This window comes from Brassica napus, chromosome A3, assembly GCF_020379485.1.
Source record: "Brassica napus cultivar Da-Ae chromosome A3, Da-Ae, whole genome shotgun sequence".
NCBI lineage: Eukaryota > Viridiplantae > Streptophyta > Magnoliopsida > Brassicales > Brassicaceae > Brassica > Brassica napus.
The window spans coordinates 2,873,297-2,886,548 of NC_063436.1; the positions used below are offsets into that span (position 1 = coordinate 2,873,297).

At 37.1% G+C, this 13,252-nt stretch overlaps 3 protein-coding genes and 2 long non-coding RNA genes across 7 annotated transcripts; 4 read left to right on the top strand and 1 right to left on the bottom strand.

The window, feature by feature from the left end:
* The first annotated feature begins 522 nt into the window (after positions 1–522).
* LOC125594207 lies at positions 523–2,567 on the top strand. Its single transcript, XR_007329783.1, has 2 exons — positions 523–2,171; positions 2,250–2,567. It is a non-coding gene; the product is annotated as an uncharacterized LOC125594207 (long non-coding RNA).
* A 2,174-nt stretch (positions 2,568–4,741) lies between these two features.
* Positions 4,742–6,659, top strand: LOC125594169 (F-box protein At4g22390-like). 3 transcript variants are annotated; one of them, XR_007329757.1, is made up of 4 exons: positions 4,742–5,935; positions 6,116–6,204; positions 6,275–6,329; positions 6,410–6,659. XR_007329757.1 is itself a non-coding variant. In XM_048770479.1 (3 exons), the coding sequence occupies exons 1-2, from the start codon at positions 4,788–4,790 to the stop codon at positions 6,162–6,164; spliced, it is 1,197 nt and encodes a 398-aa protein (XP_048626436.1). In that variant the 5' UTR covers positions 4,742–4,787; the 3' UTR covers positions 6,165–6,204; positions 6,410–6,585. The 3 variants fall into 3 exon arrangements, 1 of the variants encoding a protein (XP_048626436.1); XR_007329756.1 differs by having other exon boundaries at positions 6,116–6,329; XM_048770479.1 differs by lacking the exon at positions 6,275–6,329 and having other exon boundaries at positions 6,410–6,585.
* On the bottom strand, positions 5,732–7,020 carry LOC125594204. The gene is made up of 2 exons (XR_007329782.1): positions 6,710–7,020; positions 5,732–6,593 (listed from the first exon to the last, which is right to left on the bottom strand). It is a non-coding gene; the product is annotated as an uncharacterized LOC125594204 (long non-coding RNA).
* A 14-nt stretch (positions 7,021–7,034) lies between these two features.
* LOC106432032 (COBRA-like protein 4) lies at positions 7,035–9,537 on the top strand. Its single transcript, XM_013872878.3, has 6 exons — positions 7,035–7,344; positions 7,427–7,506; positions 7,588–8,044; positions 8,499–8,646; positions 8,720–8,997; positions 9,082–9,537. The coding sequence occupies exons 1-6, from the start codon at positions 7,293–7,295 to the stop codon at positions 9,366–9,368; spliced, it is 1,302 nt and encodes a 433-aa protein (XP_013728332.2). The 5' UTR covers positions 7,035–7,292; the 3' UTR covers positions 9,369–9,537.
* Positions 9,538–10,050: 513 nt separating this feature from the next.
* On the top strand, positions 10,051–12,154 carry LOC106432070 (solute carrier family 25 member 44-like). The gene is made up of 6 exons (XM_013872916.3): positions 10,051–10,303; positions 10,584–10,965; positions 11,033–11,229; positions 11,337–11,484; positions 11,564–11,720; positions 11,806–12,154. Exons 1-6 carry the CDS (start codon positions 10,242–10,244, stop codon positions 11,829–11,831), a joined length of 972 nt encoding a protein of 323 aa, XP_013728370.2. The 5' UTR covers positions 10,051–10,241; the 3' UTR covers positions 11,832–12,154.
* The last annotated feature ends 1,098 nt before the right edge of the window (positions 12,155–13,252 follow it).

Genomic DNA, 13,252 nt, shown 5'->3' on the forward strand with positions numbered 1-13,252 from the left:
TGAAATGAAACAGAGTGAAAAGATCCAAGAGTTGTTTGATGTCGTGTTCAAAAAAATGGGACCTGGAAGTAGAGAAATCTCTTCGGAGCAACAATTTCATGTTGATTTTTGCCGTGTTCGTCTTCTCACGGGTAACTTTCCAGTAAATGTTCTATTCAATCCTTAGTTCTTTTGTTTGACAACTAAGCTTCCACATACCATAGACAGATAGGAAGAAGAGGAGCGTTTTGTGAGGGAGCTATTGAGGCAAAGAGGAAGCACAAAGGAGAAAAAGAACTTAGTTTATCTTTAAAGATTAGGTTCTCACTCTAAATCTAACCAATCAAACATCTCCACTTTGCGTTTTTGGACTTGGTTATTAGCAAATATTTGAGAATATTCTGATTTATGGTACCAAATGTAATGTTTGGTGATCTTGATGTCTTCTATAATAGGTTTCAACACACCGAGCTGCTCTCAAGTGTAATCAGAAGTTGCTTTCTCATCTATCAATGATTATTTGACAAAAGAGCATCCCCAATTCTTCATATATCAATTATCACGGTACTCAAGTACATCCACATTGGTATTTCATTTTCTTTTGGTCTCTGACTTTACCTTTTTCATCATTCAATCTCTTTATGTGTATATAATATATGTCTAGAGATCACTGACTTCCACAGATTATAGCGTATGGCAGATTGTCTTTTAAACCTTAACTTTTACTCAGCTACTTAGCCCACTGATGTAGTATATTGGCTTCTTGCCGTTTCCTAATATCTCACTTAGTTTTGACCTTTTGAATTTTAGTCCCATCGAGATTTCTAGAGATTTTAGTCTGTTTAATAATTTATGTACCTCAGTTGTTGCACTTGCAGCTAATGTCTATCACAGAGATCTGAAGCCAAAGAACAAACTGGCAAATGAAAACTGTAAAATCAAGATTTGTGATTTTGGATTAGGAAGGGGTTTCATTAGTGATAGCCCCACATAAATCTTTTGAACGGTATGGTGAACAAGATGTCTCTCTAAGAGTCTTTCTCTTCTCCTCAAGTAAGTTTGTATATTCTCAAACCTTATTCTCTATTAAATTTACTGAACTATGTTGCTATTAGATAGTATACAGCTCCACTACTTTGTGGATGTTTCCGTTCCAAGTTGCTTCTCTATAAAGCCTTTCTTTCAATTTTTGTATTACTGCCAACTAATTTTGGTGGATTTGGATTTGTAGTATACACCCGCCATTGATATATGGAGTATAGGCTGCATCTTTTCCGGAGTATTAGTGAGAAATCCACTTTCCCTGGAAAGAATGTGGTTCACCAGATGGATCTTATGACTGATCTGCTGGGGAAACCTTCCATGGACACCATCGCCCGGGTACTGATCTTCTTAGACATAAGGTTTTGAGGTTCTGCAAAATCGTAAAAGCATGGACCAATGACGAGTACCCTGATTTTACAATATTATACATGTAAGGAATGAGAAGGCAAGGTGGTACTTAACAAGCGTAGACATCTCAAGCGCAGAGTAGACCTCTCATGAAACAGAGTCTCTCAAAGGAAGGAAACATGAGGAGATCAAATTAGGATTAGACCTCTCTTCTTTCATAGTGCAGGCATATCAAGCGCAATTCTTCATAGTTCATACTAAAGACAAAATATTTGCAGAGATTTCTGAATCGTTGGACGTGAACTGTCGTATTACATATAAGGATCAAGAGGCATGGCGGAAACGTCCGCTTTCTCTGGTTAAGATTAAGACAACATGGGATATACTTGGCGCGAAGCTTACATGGAGAGAATCGAAACGGACGGTGGTTATTCGTTCTTATTCTTGGATCTCTAAAGAAAGAAGAAACATCCTTTTTTTATTTAATCCCAAGTTCACAACTTCTTATCAGATCTGTGAAAGCGGTGGGAAAGTGGGTTTGGTGGTTAAGGGCAAGAGAGTCTGTTTTGGTACTATCTTCAGTTCGTTCCTCTGTTCGAGGTTTACACTCTTGCAGGAATGGTGTTCTCGCCAAACTCGAGAGGTATCACGATTTGGGACCTTGGTTCTATCGTGGTATTAATAATTCCGGGCTTGGTGGTTCTTCCATGATGTTGTCCTCGGTCTGTGTCAGGCCAAACTGGTTCCGTCATCACTGTCTTTTTGAATCACAAGGCAACTTTCTACTTGAACTCTTTAAGGTAACACAAAACTCTGAATCTGATGACTAATTGACGCTACTTTTCTGTGCTCACTTTCATAGATACGGCTTTTCTTAGATGTCATGGAGTTTATTAAAGTAAGCTGAGGCTGCTTCAACACAAAATGGAGAACTTTAACAAGACACATATTACGATTGTAGCATAGAGGGAAACACATCAACTTGGCAATTGAGCAATTTAAAGCACTGTAAGAATGACATGTTCCTACATCTTATAGTCAATTTCAGTATGTTTTTCAGTGTCCGGACTTATAGTATTATAGGGAGTTTAGCTTGTGCTCACTTACAAATGAAAAACATACATGTTTGGGTTGTTTTCTTCGGGTCTTAATGATGTCTCTCATCACTGTTTTTGATATTAAGATGATCCTTTTTTTATTTGTTTGTCCCTGAGACATTTGCATATTTGGAATGAGAGTGTTGGGGGCAGTAATAGCGATAGCAACAACATGGAGGGGTTACTCGAGCAGAGATCTAGGTCTTAAGGATTTTGAGTGGGTCATACCGTCATACCCATCCTTTCTGGTATCATAGAGCGGATCAAAATGACTCGACAAGTGATTGCTGAAGCCAAAAATCCGGTTACCAGTATGGTGCTTGAGAGATGCAAGATGACATTCCAGGGTCTAATGCTTACATTACTGGACTAATTATTATTGGTGGAGTGACTATGTTTCCTTCTACTCTCTAGGTCACAAAATAAATATTGGATCTTCAAGAAGTTTATGTTGGTGATGTTTTGAAGTCTTTTTGGTGATTTTTTTTGTTCGAGGGAAGGTTAACAAGACCTTGATAAGGACGATGGTGATTGCATTGAAGGATCTGTATACAGAGTTTGTTTTGAATTATTCAAATAGATCAATTAGCTGTTATCTGTTTCTTTAATAGGAGCTTTCAAGTGCTTCTGCCATTGCCGCTGCTTTGTATTGGGAGAAGAATCATGTAGATTAGTTGAGAGAGATATATACATGCTAAATTGTTATGGCTTTAATTTTGTTCTTTTTTTTGGAATGTAATGTATAGTGTGCATGGTGTCTATGTTGTACTGTATGGTTTTCAATTCTTTGAGGAAACCTTGTAAAAGTGTTTGGTGTTTAATTGTTTTCAAAAACGAAAACATATTCTAAAATGTAGAAAGCTGCATCAAATTACAATAAATCATGTTTCAGTATAAGTCATGTTCCGAGTCAGAGAGTGTGGCTAACGATGTAATCAATGTATCTGTGTAGTCAAGGATTATGCAACAACTGCTTTCACGTTGCTACTTCAGAGATGTAACAACATATGACATGAGAAGAGAGACACAAACAAGAACATAAGACAATGAGAAGAGAGACAGAATCATGGATGCATTCTATTAAAGACGGGTTAAGTTCAGTTAACCTATATATATATACACATAATCTTTTGTACTACCAAGACTCCATATCAATTTTTTGAATAGTTATTATTTTCCATCTATTTTTAGTACTTTATATTATGTAATACCAAAAAAGTTCACAAACATCATATCAATAATATTGTTTACTAAGTTATTTAACATAATCGTGGACTCTAAATAGCATGAATATAAAACATTTGTTTTCAGTACTACACAGAAAATAAATTTACTTTAAGAAATATTAGATGTATAAATTATTGTTTAGGAATAGAAACTTATTTCAGTTAATTAATATTTTAAAATAGGTTCCCAAAAAGTTGTACCATGATGTAGTTTTCGAATTAAAAATATCTGGAGTGTATTTTCTAAACAAGGACAAATAATTAATAAAATTATTAATTTTAAATGTTTAATTACTATCTTGAATGAAAATATTTTTCACTGATTCTCGGAAAAATTGCAAAATTTACTATAAGATTCACAAAAGAATTGATATTAATATGTACTATTACCAAGATGAAAATATATTATTTCCAATTTCACTTAACTGAGCGCACAATTTAAAAAGGAAAAAATATTTTTAAAGTTATAAGAAATTTATCGAACCAATTTCAATCAACAACTACAATGTTCACATTTTCAATTTGGTCAAAAAAATATTTATGTTCTGTCTAATAAGAGAATGGGAGAATAAAGAGAAATTTCTTTAAATACATTAAGTTGGATATAATTTTTAAAAATACATTCAATTAAAAATAATATAATATTTAGATTTATGCCTTAGTGATCATCGTTAAAGATTTAATATCTAAGGAGTGGGATTAGGTTTATGTTGGATTATGTTACTCAATAAATAGATTAAAGAATATGTAAAGTTAAATATCATATTTAAAAATAGAGAGTTAAATTCTGTAAATATTAGTGTTTTATTCGAATTTTACTATAGATACATGTATACTTTAGAAAAAAATGATTCTATAAATTAGCTGGTTCATATACTAATAGTTGTACTTTAAAAAAATCTAAACTCTTTCTGATTATATATTTATTAGATTATATAATTTGTAATATAAAACAAAATATTTAATAAATATAGTTTTACTATAATTATTCTTAAAATTTAATGAAAATAAACCCACGCGTAGCGTGGATCAAATTTCTAGTTGTAGTAAAACCCTTCACAGTGACTCAGAGCGTAGCTTCCTAGAGAAAACAATGGCGAATATGCCAATGGATATCGTCAACGATGTATTCCTTCGTCTGCCTGCTACTACACTGGTCCGATGCCGCCTCCTCTCGAAGCCTTGCTTCTCTCTTATCGACAGTCCCGACTTCATCGCCTCGCATCTCAAACGCGTTCTCGAAACCGAAGAGCACCTCATGATCATACTGCGATCGCCTCGCCTTCTACGTACGGTGTACCTCGACGCACCGGATAAAATCTCAGACGTCGATCATCCTCTGCAAGCCGGTGGTTTCACGGAGGTTTTCGGTTCGGTTAACGGCGTGATCGGTTTAACAAACTCTCCGGTTGATTTAGCGATTTTCAATCCGTCGACTCGCAAAATCCACCGCTTACCGATTGAGCCTATCGATTTCTCGGAACGGTTCATCGCTCGCGAGAATGTGTTTTACGGATTAGGTTACGATTCCGTGAGCGATGATTACAAAGTTGTGCGGATGGTTCAGTCTACGCATAAAGGCCATGGAGTCAAGGAAAGCTGTCGCGCTTTCGAAGTCAAAGTTTTCAGCTTGAAAAGTAATAAATGGAAGAGAATCCATCTTCTCTTTGACGTTCAGATTCTTTTTACAAAATTATATTACCGTTTGCTTTACCGCCGCGGAAATGGTGTTCTTGCTAGCAACAGGCTTCACTGGATTCTACCTCGAAGTCGAGGATATATAGCCTGGAACACCGTGATCAGATTTGATCTCGCCTCTGACGATCTTGGAATCCTCAGGTACCCACTGGAGCTTCTCCATGAATATGATATGGGCATAGGTGTGTTAGATGGCTGCCTTTGCTTGATGTGTTACAGCGAGTTTACCCATGTGGATGTTTGGATTTTGAGGAAATATCAAAGAAAATGGTCTAAGTTCATTTCGGTGCCGAAACCTGAGATTGTGGTTTCGTTTGAATTTGTGAGACCTATGATCTACTCTAAGGACAGGAGGAAGATTTTGCTGGAGATAAACAATGGGAAGCTCTTTTGGTTTGATTTGGAGAGTAAGAGTTTTGAGACGCTTGAAATAAAGGGCTGTGAGGGTCTTCCATGTAACGTGGAAATTGTTGTGAGTAGCCTTGTTTTGGGATGTAAAGGTGATCCTCGCAGAGCTCAAGAGAAAAAGATGGGTAACAAAAGGTGGGTATGCTCATCTTTATAATGTGCTTTCTTACTCGTTTTGATTCCCTGGTTATATTTTTTGATATGTACAAGACAGTTATGCGAATCTGAGTCTTGGGTATCTTCATTCTTTGAGATTTTGAGGCTTGCATATGGTAAAAAGTATCAATCAACCTGCTTAAACATATTATGTTTCAGTCTCAGGGGCGATGGTTTTCTGTCCAAGGGATTCAAGCTGAAGTTATGAGCAAAGCTGGGGAACTTCAAAGCCCAAAACTTTATAAAAGGTAAGTGTTATGAATCTAATGGTCTTGAGTGTTTCCCTCAAGTTGTTATTCTTCTTTCTTTTTCTTGAAGTGAGATTTTCATTATTGGAAGTCTTAGCAAGTTGAACTTGAGTCAACATCATAAGGTAGTTTATAGTTCACAATATATGAGAGCTCTGACTAGGACCGTGTAGGTGCAAATCTTGACTTTTTGTTTGATTTTCAGGTGCATGGCGTAGGTGGAAGAGGAAATGGCTTGAAGCAGCTTCACCAAATCCATAGGTCTTAGTACTAATTAGCTTTTAACCTCTGTAGAAGGTATATATCTTAAGAGAAGACGGTGTGCTTCGGTAACTTCTTTTGAGTGTGGCATGTTGCAATATAACGCTCTAGTGCTGCATATATAAAATCTAAGAATCTAGTAATATTAAAATCAGGCTGCAAATAGTTACTGAAAGAATTTTTGATTTATTCAATTGATATGAAGAAAATCGTCGATAAACAAAACACATAAGAAACTACCTACCCGCCCGGAAACAAAATCCATATTGACTAATGTCGAGACCAACCTTCTCCACACGTAGGCTCTGTGAAGCAGATGCAAAGATATATGATCTGATTTAAGGACGTGAAAAAGCATTGCAGAAGTTGTGATATAATTAATAACATTTTTAGACAACGTTTTAAAAGAGGAAATGATTGCTTAGGAAGGTAGCAAGGTTTGTTGGGAGATATGTTTGTGTCAGAAGTTGACTTATGGCTAGACCTCATTTTCTTTTTCTGTCTTCAACCCCAAGTAACCTTCTCACTTCTAATCTTTGGACCATTAGGGTTTCCGTTTCTTAAAACTAAAAAAAGACAGTTGAGATGTTGTGTTCGGACAAGAGCACGTCATTTTTCTGTTGCTGTTTTACTATCAATCACCATAAACATTGCTTTAAGTTAAGGGAAACAAAGAAAGAATAAATTTAGAGAATGCAGCAACAACAAGTAGGTAGAAAATAATCTTTGAAAAAGCTTCTGTTTAAATCCCGTAGAAGAAGAAACTGACGTTAAAGAACCATATCTGCAATCAACTTCCTTCCAATCTTTCAGAAATTTACAGAAAGATGAGGCTCCTCTTCTGCTTCTGCTTCTTCTTCATGATCATCTTCAACGCATGTGAGTTTTAAATACTCAATTCCACCAGCTATCTGTAAAACCACAACTTCTTTTTCTAATTCTGTTTTTTTTTTCTCTGCAGCTGCTTATGACCCATTGGATCCTAATGGGAACATAACAATCAAATGGGACATTATGTCCTGGACAGCAGATGGTTATGTGGTAAGAATCCTCTTCCCCAACTTATGCCTGTGTGTTTGAACCCCACACAAACTCTCACTATCTCATTATATCTACTTGCAGGCTACGGTAACTATGAACAACTTCCAAATCTACCGGCACATACAATCACCAGGTTGGACACTAGGCTGGGCATGGGCCAAGAAAGAAGTGATATGGTCAATGGTTGGTGCTCAAGCAACGGAACAAGGAGACTGTTCCAAGTTCAAGGGCAACGTACCTCACTGCTGTAAGAAAACACCGACCGTCGTTGATCTCTTACCTGGTGTCCCTTACAATCAGCAGATTTCAAACTGCTGCAAAGGCGGTGTAGTTGGGGCTTGGGGTCAAGATCCTTCATCCGCTGTGTCACAGTTTCAGGTTAGCGTTGGCTTGGCTGGAACCACAAACAAGACTGTCAAGCTTCCTAAGAACTTCACGTTGCTTGGTCCTGGACCTGGTTACACTTGCGGTCCTGCCAAAATAGTGCCGTCTACTGTTTTTCTCACTACTGATAAAAGGAGGAAAACACAAGCTTTGAGTAAGTTAACTTAGAAGAGTAAATCTTACGCTTAAGCATATCATTGATCTCTAAACATCATTTCATGCTCATGGTTCTAAAAAACGGTCTAAACAGCGTCTAAGCAGCAAATCGACCTTATCTAAAATTATTTTATTTAAATTTAATTTATACTATTTAAATTGGTTGAAACCTTTTCAAATCAGTTTAAATTGTTTTAAAATAATCTAAATTAGTCTTAGATCTATTAAATTAAGTAATAACATTAGTACAAATCCACAAATTATTTTAATTTATTTTGTTTTGTAATCTAATTTTGATAATTTATCAAAATATTTTTATAATTAAAGTCAGAAACTAAATTATCTTATATAAATGTAAAATATATAATAAATCAATAATTCTATAATCCGTTTAGTGGCTAATTCTCAGTTACCACCTATAGATTTATTAAACATTGTTTATGCTTCTACAGTGACATGGAATGTCACATGCACATACTCACAGTTTCTAGCGAGAAAGCATCCAAGTTGTTGCGTCTCCTTCTCATCTTTCTACAACGACACCATAACTCCTTGCCCTTCTTGTGCTTGTGGCTGCGAGAACAAAAGGAGCTGCGTCAAGTAAGCAAACAGAAACCACAAATCAACTAAAATCCATGTCATAAAACTTTATTAATTAATTTTACAATTGCAGGGCTGATTCTAAGATTCTAACCAAGAAAGGACTCAACACACCGAGAAAAGACAACGCACCACTGCTACAATGCACACACCACATGTGCCCGATTAGAGTTCACTGGCACGTTAAAACTAACTACAAAGACTATTGGCGCGTGAAGATAGCTATAACAAACTTTAACTACCGGATGAACCATACGCTATGGACTCTAGCAGTTCAGCACCCGAATCTCAACAACGTGACTCAAGTTTTCAGCTTTGATTACAAATCAGTTGCTCCTTATGGATCCATAAGTAAACCTATCTCTCACTACAAAGATTCAACCTTTGAAGTTAAATATTTTGAAAGACTGAGACTTTGTTGTATCTGTTATGCAGATGATACTGGAATGTTCTTTGGAACGAAGTTTTATAATGATCTTTTGATGGAAGCTGGACCTTCAGGGAATGTTCAATCAGAGGTTTTGCTACAGAAAGATCAAAAGACTTTCACTTTCAAGCAAGGTTGGGCTTTTCCGAGGAAAGTTTACTTTAATGGGGATGAATGTATGTTGCCTCCACCAGATTCGTACCCTTTTCTACCAAACTCTGCACGAGGAAGCTTGGCTTCTCTCTGGACGCTATCACTCACGATTCTTGTTCTTGTGTTGATCTCCATCTGGTGATTTGATCTGATCCTTGTTGGTTTAAGAAACAGAACCAGAAAATGTTTTTTTTTTTGTAAGAGAATGTGATTAGAGATGTGTAATGGTTGTGTACTGTTGTTGATCGAGATTCAAAGCTGTTTTTGCTTTTGTTTATTACTCAAATGTGAAAGTGAAAAACGTTGACTAAGAACGAAAGGCTATCATAGTCAAATAACGTTTTTAAGAACGAAAGGCTATAATAATCAAATAACGTTTTTAATTGGGCCAAGATAAGCCCAATATAGGCCCTGCTTTGTTTATGTTTTTTTGTTGGTCCGAAAAGGCAAAAGGTCAAGAACGGCGTTTTGCTTGCGGAGACACTTTTTCTGTAAAGATATTTTCTCCATATGGTCTATATTTTTTTAAGTCGTTAGTCTAACATTTGCTTAATCTATAAATTTTCAATGGAATGAAAGGCTATTTTAAGATAATAACATCTACATATATTATTCCATTGATTGAAAATATTTTATTTACAGCAGACTTGGTCTATTTATTTTTAAAGTTAAAATTCTTTAACACCAGTTAATAATAATATCAACGTTTTATATATCCATGTGAATGGCATTGATGCTAAAATACAGCAACGAAAAACGACTGAATTGAACTAACATATTTATTTTACAATACAATTCCTTATTAACATATACTGAGATTAAAAAAAAATGGGAGCAAGTTGACCAAAACGCAGAAGTTGGGTGCGTTTTAAAAATTCTCCCAAAGGTTTTGTTGAATTTGCCTCCCAAAGTAGTCTCCAATTAGAAATTCCATTTCGCCGTCTTCTTCCTGATTCGTAGGGAAGATCAGTTAAATTCCGCCTCCAGCCCAGTCTCGCCGCCGCATCCGAGAGCCATGAACACGCCGCCGAGCTCTCGCGTCGCATCGTTTGGTCAGACGGAGATTAACTGGGACAAGTACGTCTCCTCTTTTCCTCGATTTGATTTTTGTGTTAGTTCCGATTTGTTGTAATTGCTTCGATCCAGATCTTCGTGATTGGCTCTTTAGTTGATTCGTGAGTAATCGCCACTTTGATTTGGTGGAGGTAATCAAAGATTCCAGATAGCTCCTTGCTCGATTTTCAGATTCTCATCCGTTACCCTGATTGTAATGTTGGTGATAGGATCATAGAGATGCCTTTGATTATTTATTTATAAGCTATAATTTGATTTTTTTTTTTTTTTTTTGAATATGCAGGCTAGACAAAAGGAGGTTTTACGTTAATGGAGCTGGACTCTTCACTGGCGTCACAGTAGCTCTCTACCCTGTCTCCGTCGTCAAAACACGCCTCCAAGTCGCTTCCAAAGACATCGCTGAGAAAAGCGCCTTCTCTGTGATTAAAGGCATACTCAAAAACGACGGCGTTCCTGGTCTCTACCGAGGCTTCGGCACTGTGATCACAGGCGCTGTGCCTGCGAGGATCATATTCTTAACTGCATTGGAGACAACAAAGATCTCTGCTTTTAAGTTGGTTGCGCCTCTGGAGCTGAGCGAGCCTACGCAAGCTGCTATTGCTAACGGGATTGCTGGGATGACGGCTTCTCTTTTCTCGCAGGCCGTGTTTGTCCCTATTGATGTTGTAAGTAATTTATCACAATTTGTTCTCATGCTGTGAATGTTGAGCTAATGTCTCCTGTTTGGTTCAGGTTAGCCAAAAGTTGATGGTGCAGGGGTACTCAGGTCATACTAAGTACACTGGTGGTATTGATGTCGCCACGAAGATCATCAAGTCGTATGGCGTAAGGGGATTATACAGGGGGTTTGGTCTGTCTGTTATGACGTATTCTCCTTCAAGTGCTGCTTGGTGGGCTAGCTATGGATCAAGTCAGCGTGTTATCTGGAGGTTATAGACAATCATGAAAGTTTGTTGATAAAAATTGATGTTGAATGCAACAACATTTGTTTCAGGCTACTTGTTTCACTGATCCAGTATCTGCTAATGTTGAGCAGACTCTTAGGCTATGGTAATGACTCGAAGGCTACTGCTGCTCCTAGTCAGTCAAAAATTGTACTCGTCCAGGCTTTGGGAGGTATTATCGCCGGTGCAACAGCGTCCTCGATCACGACACCATTGGATACAATCAAAACTCGGCTGCAGGTATTAGCTACTCCCATTCATGATAAAAGATGTGATTTTTATGTTGAAGTAATTGTAGCTGAATAAATATAATATTCAGGTGATGGGACACCAAGAGAATAGACCATCAGCTAAAAAAGTGGTGAAGGATCTGATAGCGCAAGATGGGTGGAAAGGGTTCTATAGGGGTTTAGGTCCAAGATTCTTCAGCATGTCCGCTTGGGGAACCTCGATGATATTGACTTACGAATACCTAAGTAAGCTATATATCATTTTGAGTCATTTTGCAATGCTTACTACTCTTTCTCTAACTTAATTCGTTCTTGCTTGATTTTGTTTCAGAGCGTCTGTGTGCAATAGAAGATTAGAAAAGGCCTCACTACTACTATTCGTTGGTTTTTTCTCCTTGGACTAACTCGAATAGACATGATTCGAATTTTGGTTATTGGGAGCTTTCCGTTTTTATACATTCCGACCATTCTTTCAGATTTGAAGTGTGAGTTCCGTTATTGTAATCATTCTTTTGCGTATTTGGAGTGTATTCTTACAGCAGAAGAAACGCTAGATAATGGTCTTCTTCTTTATTAGCTTCTGAGAGTTTAAGAAGCACTGTCAGTGGTTTTTGAAATCCCATTTTGCCATCAGTTTTCCAACTTTCATAATCATTTATATAGTAGATATGTTGCCATAACATCCAAGAACTTAGTCTCTTTTTGCTTGAAGTTGCCTTCTCATTTGGATCAATGTCTTCCAACAACTATCCTCAATCTCGTTGATACAATCATCATCATATTCAAGCACACTGTTACCATAACCATTTTTGTGCTACATCGCTCTGACTCATCAATGAGCATAGTAATCTTCAAAAGTTGTTTAGTGAAATAAAAACAATCAACTTGCTACTATGGCTCGTATACTTTAATATAGGGCTCGTATACTTTAGTATAGCTCTGCTTCTTTGAATAATTTGGTTATTTGGGCCAACAAAAAGCCTATCTACATTGCATGGTTATAGACTCGTAGTTAATTAAACAAAATATCTTACATACGGGGATATTTAAGATATCACGAACGTATATTCCCCTGTGAGTATATTCTTTGAAATATCCTACTTTTTATTGCGATTTTCTTTCTTTCTACATCCTATAAAACAAATCCGACTAGATTGGAAAATATTAATGCAAATATTAACTTGAAATTAAACAAGGGAGCTCTTAATTATTGATGAAATAACTATAATTTTTTTTGACTAAAATAACTATTAAGTTTCCATCAGTGATTGGACCATCACGGCATCACCTACGTGAATGCACTCTCGTTTATATGATAGGTACATGATTTATGCAATAATCATAAACGACGTGCATCAACGAGGAGTCCACGACCACAACGTAAGGATTACGCTTCTTTTTTTTTTTCCGTCAATTTAAATTAACATTCAACAGGCCGAGGCCCAATATTTTCACCAAATACACAGCTTAAAGCCCACAGAAAAAGCAAAAAATAAAACAAAAGGCCTAGGGCCCAAACAGCTAGAACCTAACCGCCTGCTTGCGACCCAAAACCGAAAGGGGTCGGACACGTGTTCGCATCAACGCGATCTCACCCTGTCCACCGCAACTTGATCGACGCCGCTTCGAAAACGGCGACACTGTAACCGACGATTCACCGGAGCTCGTAATACCGCCGAGCCTCCATAGAAACCAACTCAACGAACTCGTACCGAGTCCCCAGGCACCCTCCCCAAAAGAGCGACACCGCAAATCATCTCACTCCATTCACGCTTGTC

What these genes read in the sequence shown, in the direction of transcription:
- LOC106432032 (XM_013872878.3), top strand. Translation starts at nt 7,293, where the DNA reads ATGAGGCTCCTCTTCTGCTTCTGCTTCTTCTTCATGATCATCTTCAAC. An exon ending in CATGATCATCTTCAACGCAT is followed by an intron (nt 7,345 to 7,426) that starts GTGAGTTTTAAA and finishes TTTTCTCTGCAG; the next exon opens with CTGCTTATGACCCATTGGAT. An exon ending in GGACAGCAGATGGTTATGTG is followed by an intron (nt 7,507 to 7,587) that starts GTAAGAATCCTC and finishes ATCTACTTGCAG; the next exon opens with GCTACGGTAACTATGAACAA.
- LOC125594169 (XM_048770479.1), top strand. Translation starts at nt 4,788, where the DNA reads ATGGCGAATATGCCAATGGATATCGTCAACGATGTATTCCTTCGTCTG. An exon ending in AAAAAGATGGGTAACAAAAG is followed by an intron (nt 5,936 to 6,115) that starts GTGGGTATGCTC and finishes ATTATGTTTCAG; the next exon opens with TCTCAGGGGCGATGGTTTTC.
- LOC106432070 (XM_013872916.3), top strand. Translation starts at nt 10,242, where the DNA reads ATGAACACGCCGCCGAGCTCTCGCGTCGCATCGTTTGGTCAGACGGAG. An exon ending in TGTTTGTCCCTATTGATGTT is followed by an intron (nt 10,966 to 11,032) that starts GTAAGTAATTTA and finishes TGTTTGGTTCAG; the next exon opens with GTTAGCCAAAAGTTGATGGT. An exon ending in AGTCAGCGTGTTATCTGGAG is followed by an intron (nt 11,230 to 11,336) that starts GTTATAGACAAT and finishes AATGTTGAGCAG; the next exon opens with ACTCTTAGGCTATGGTAATG.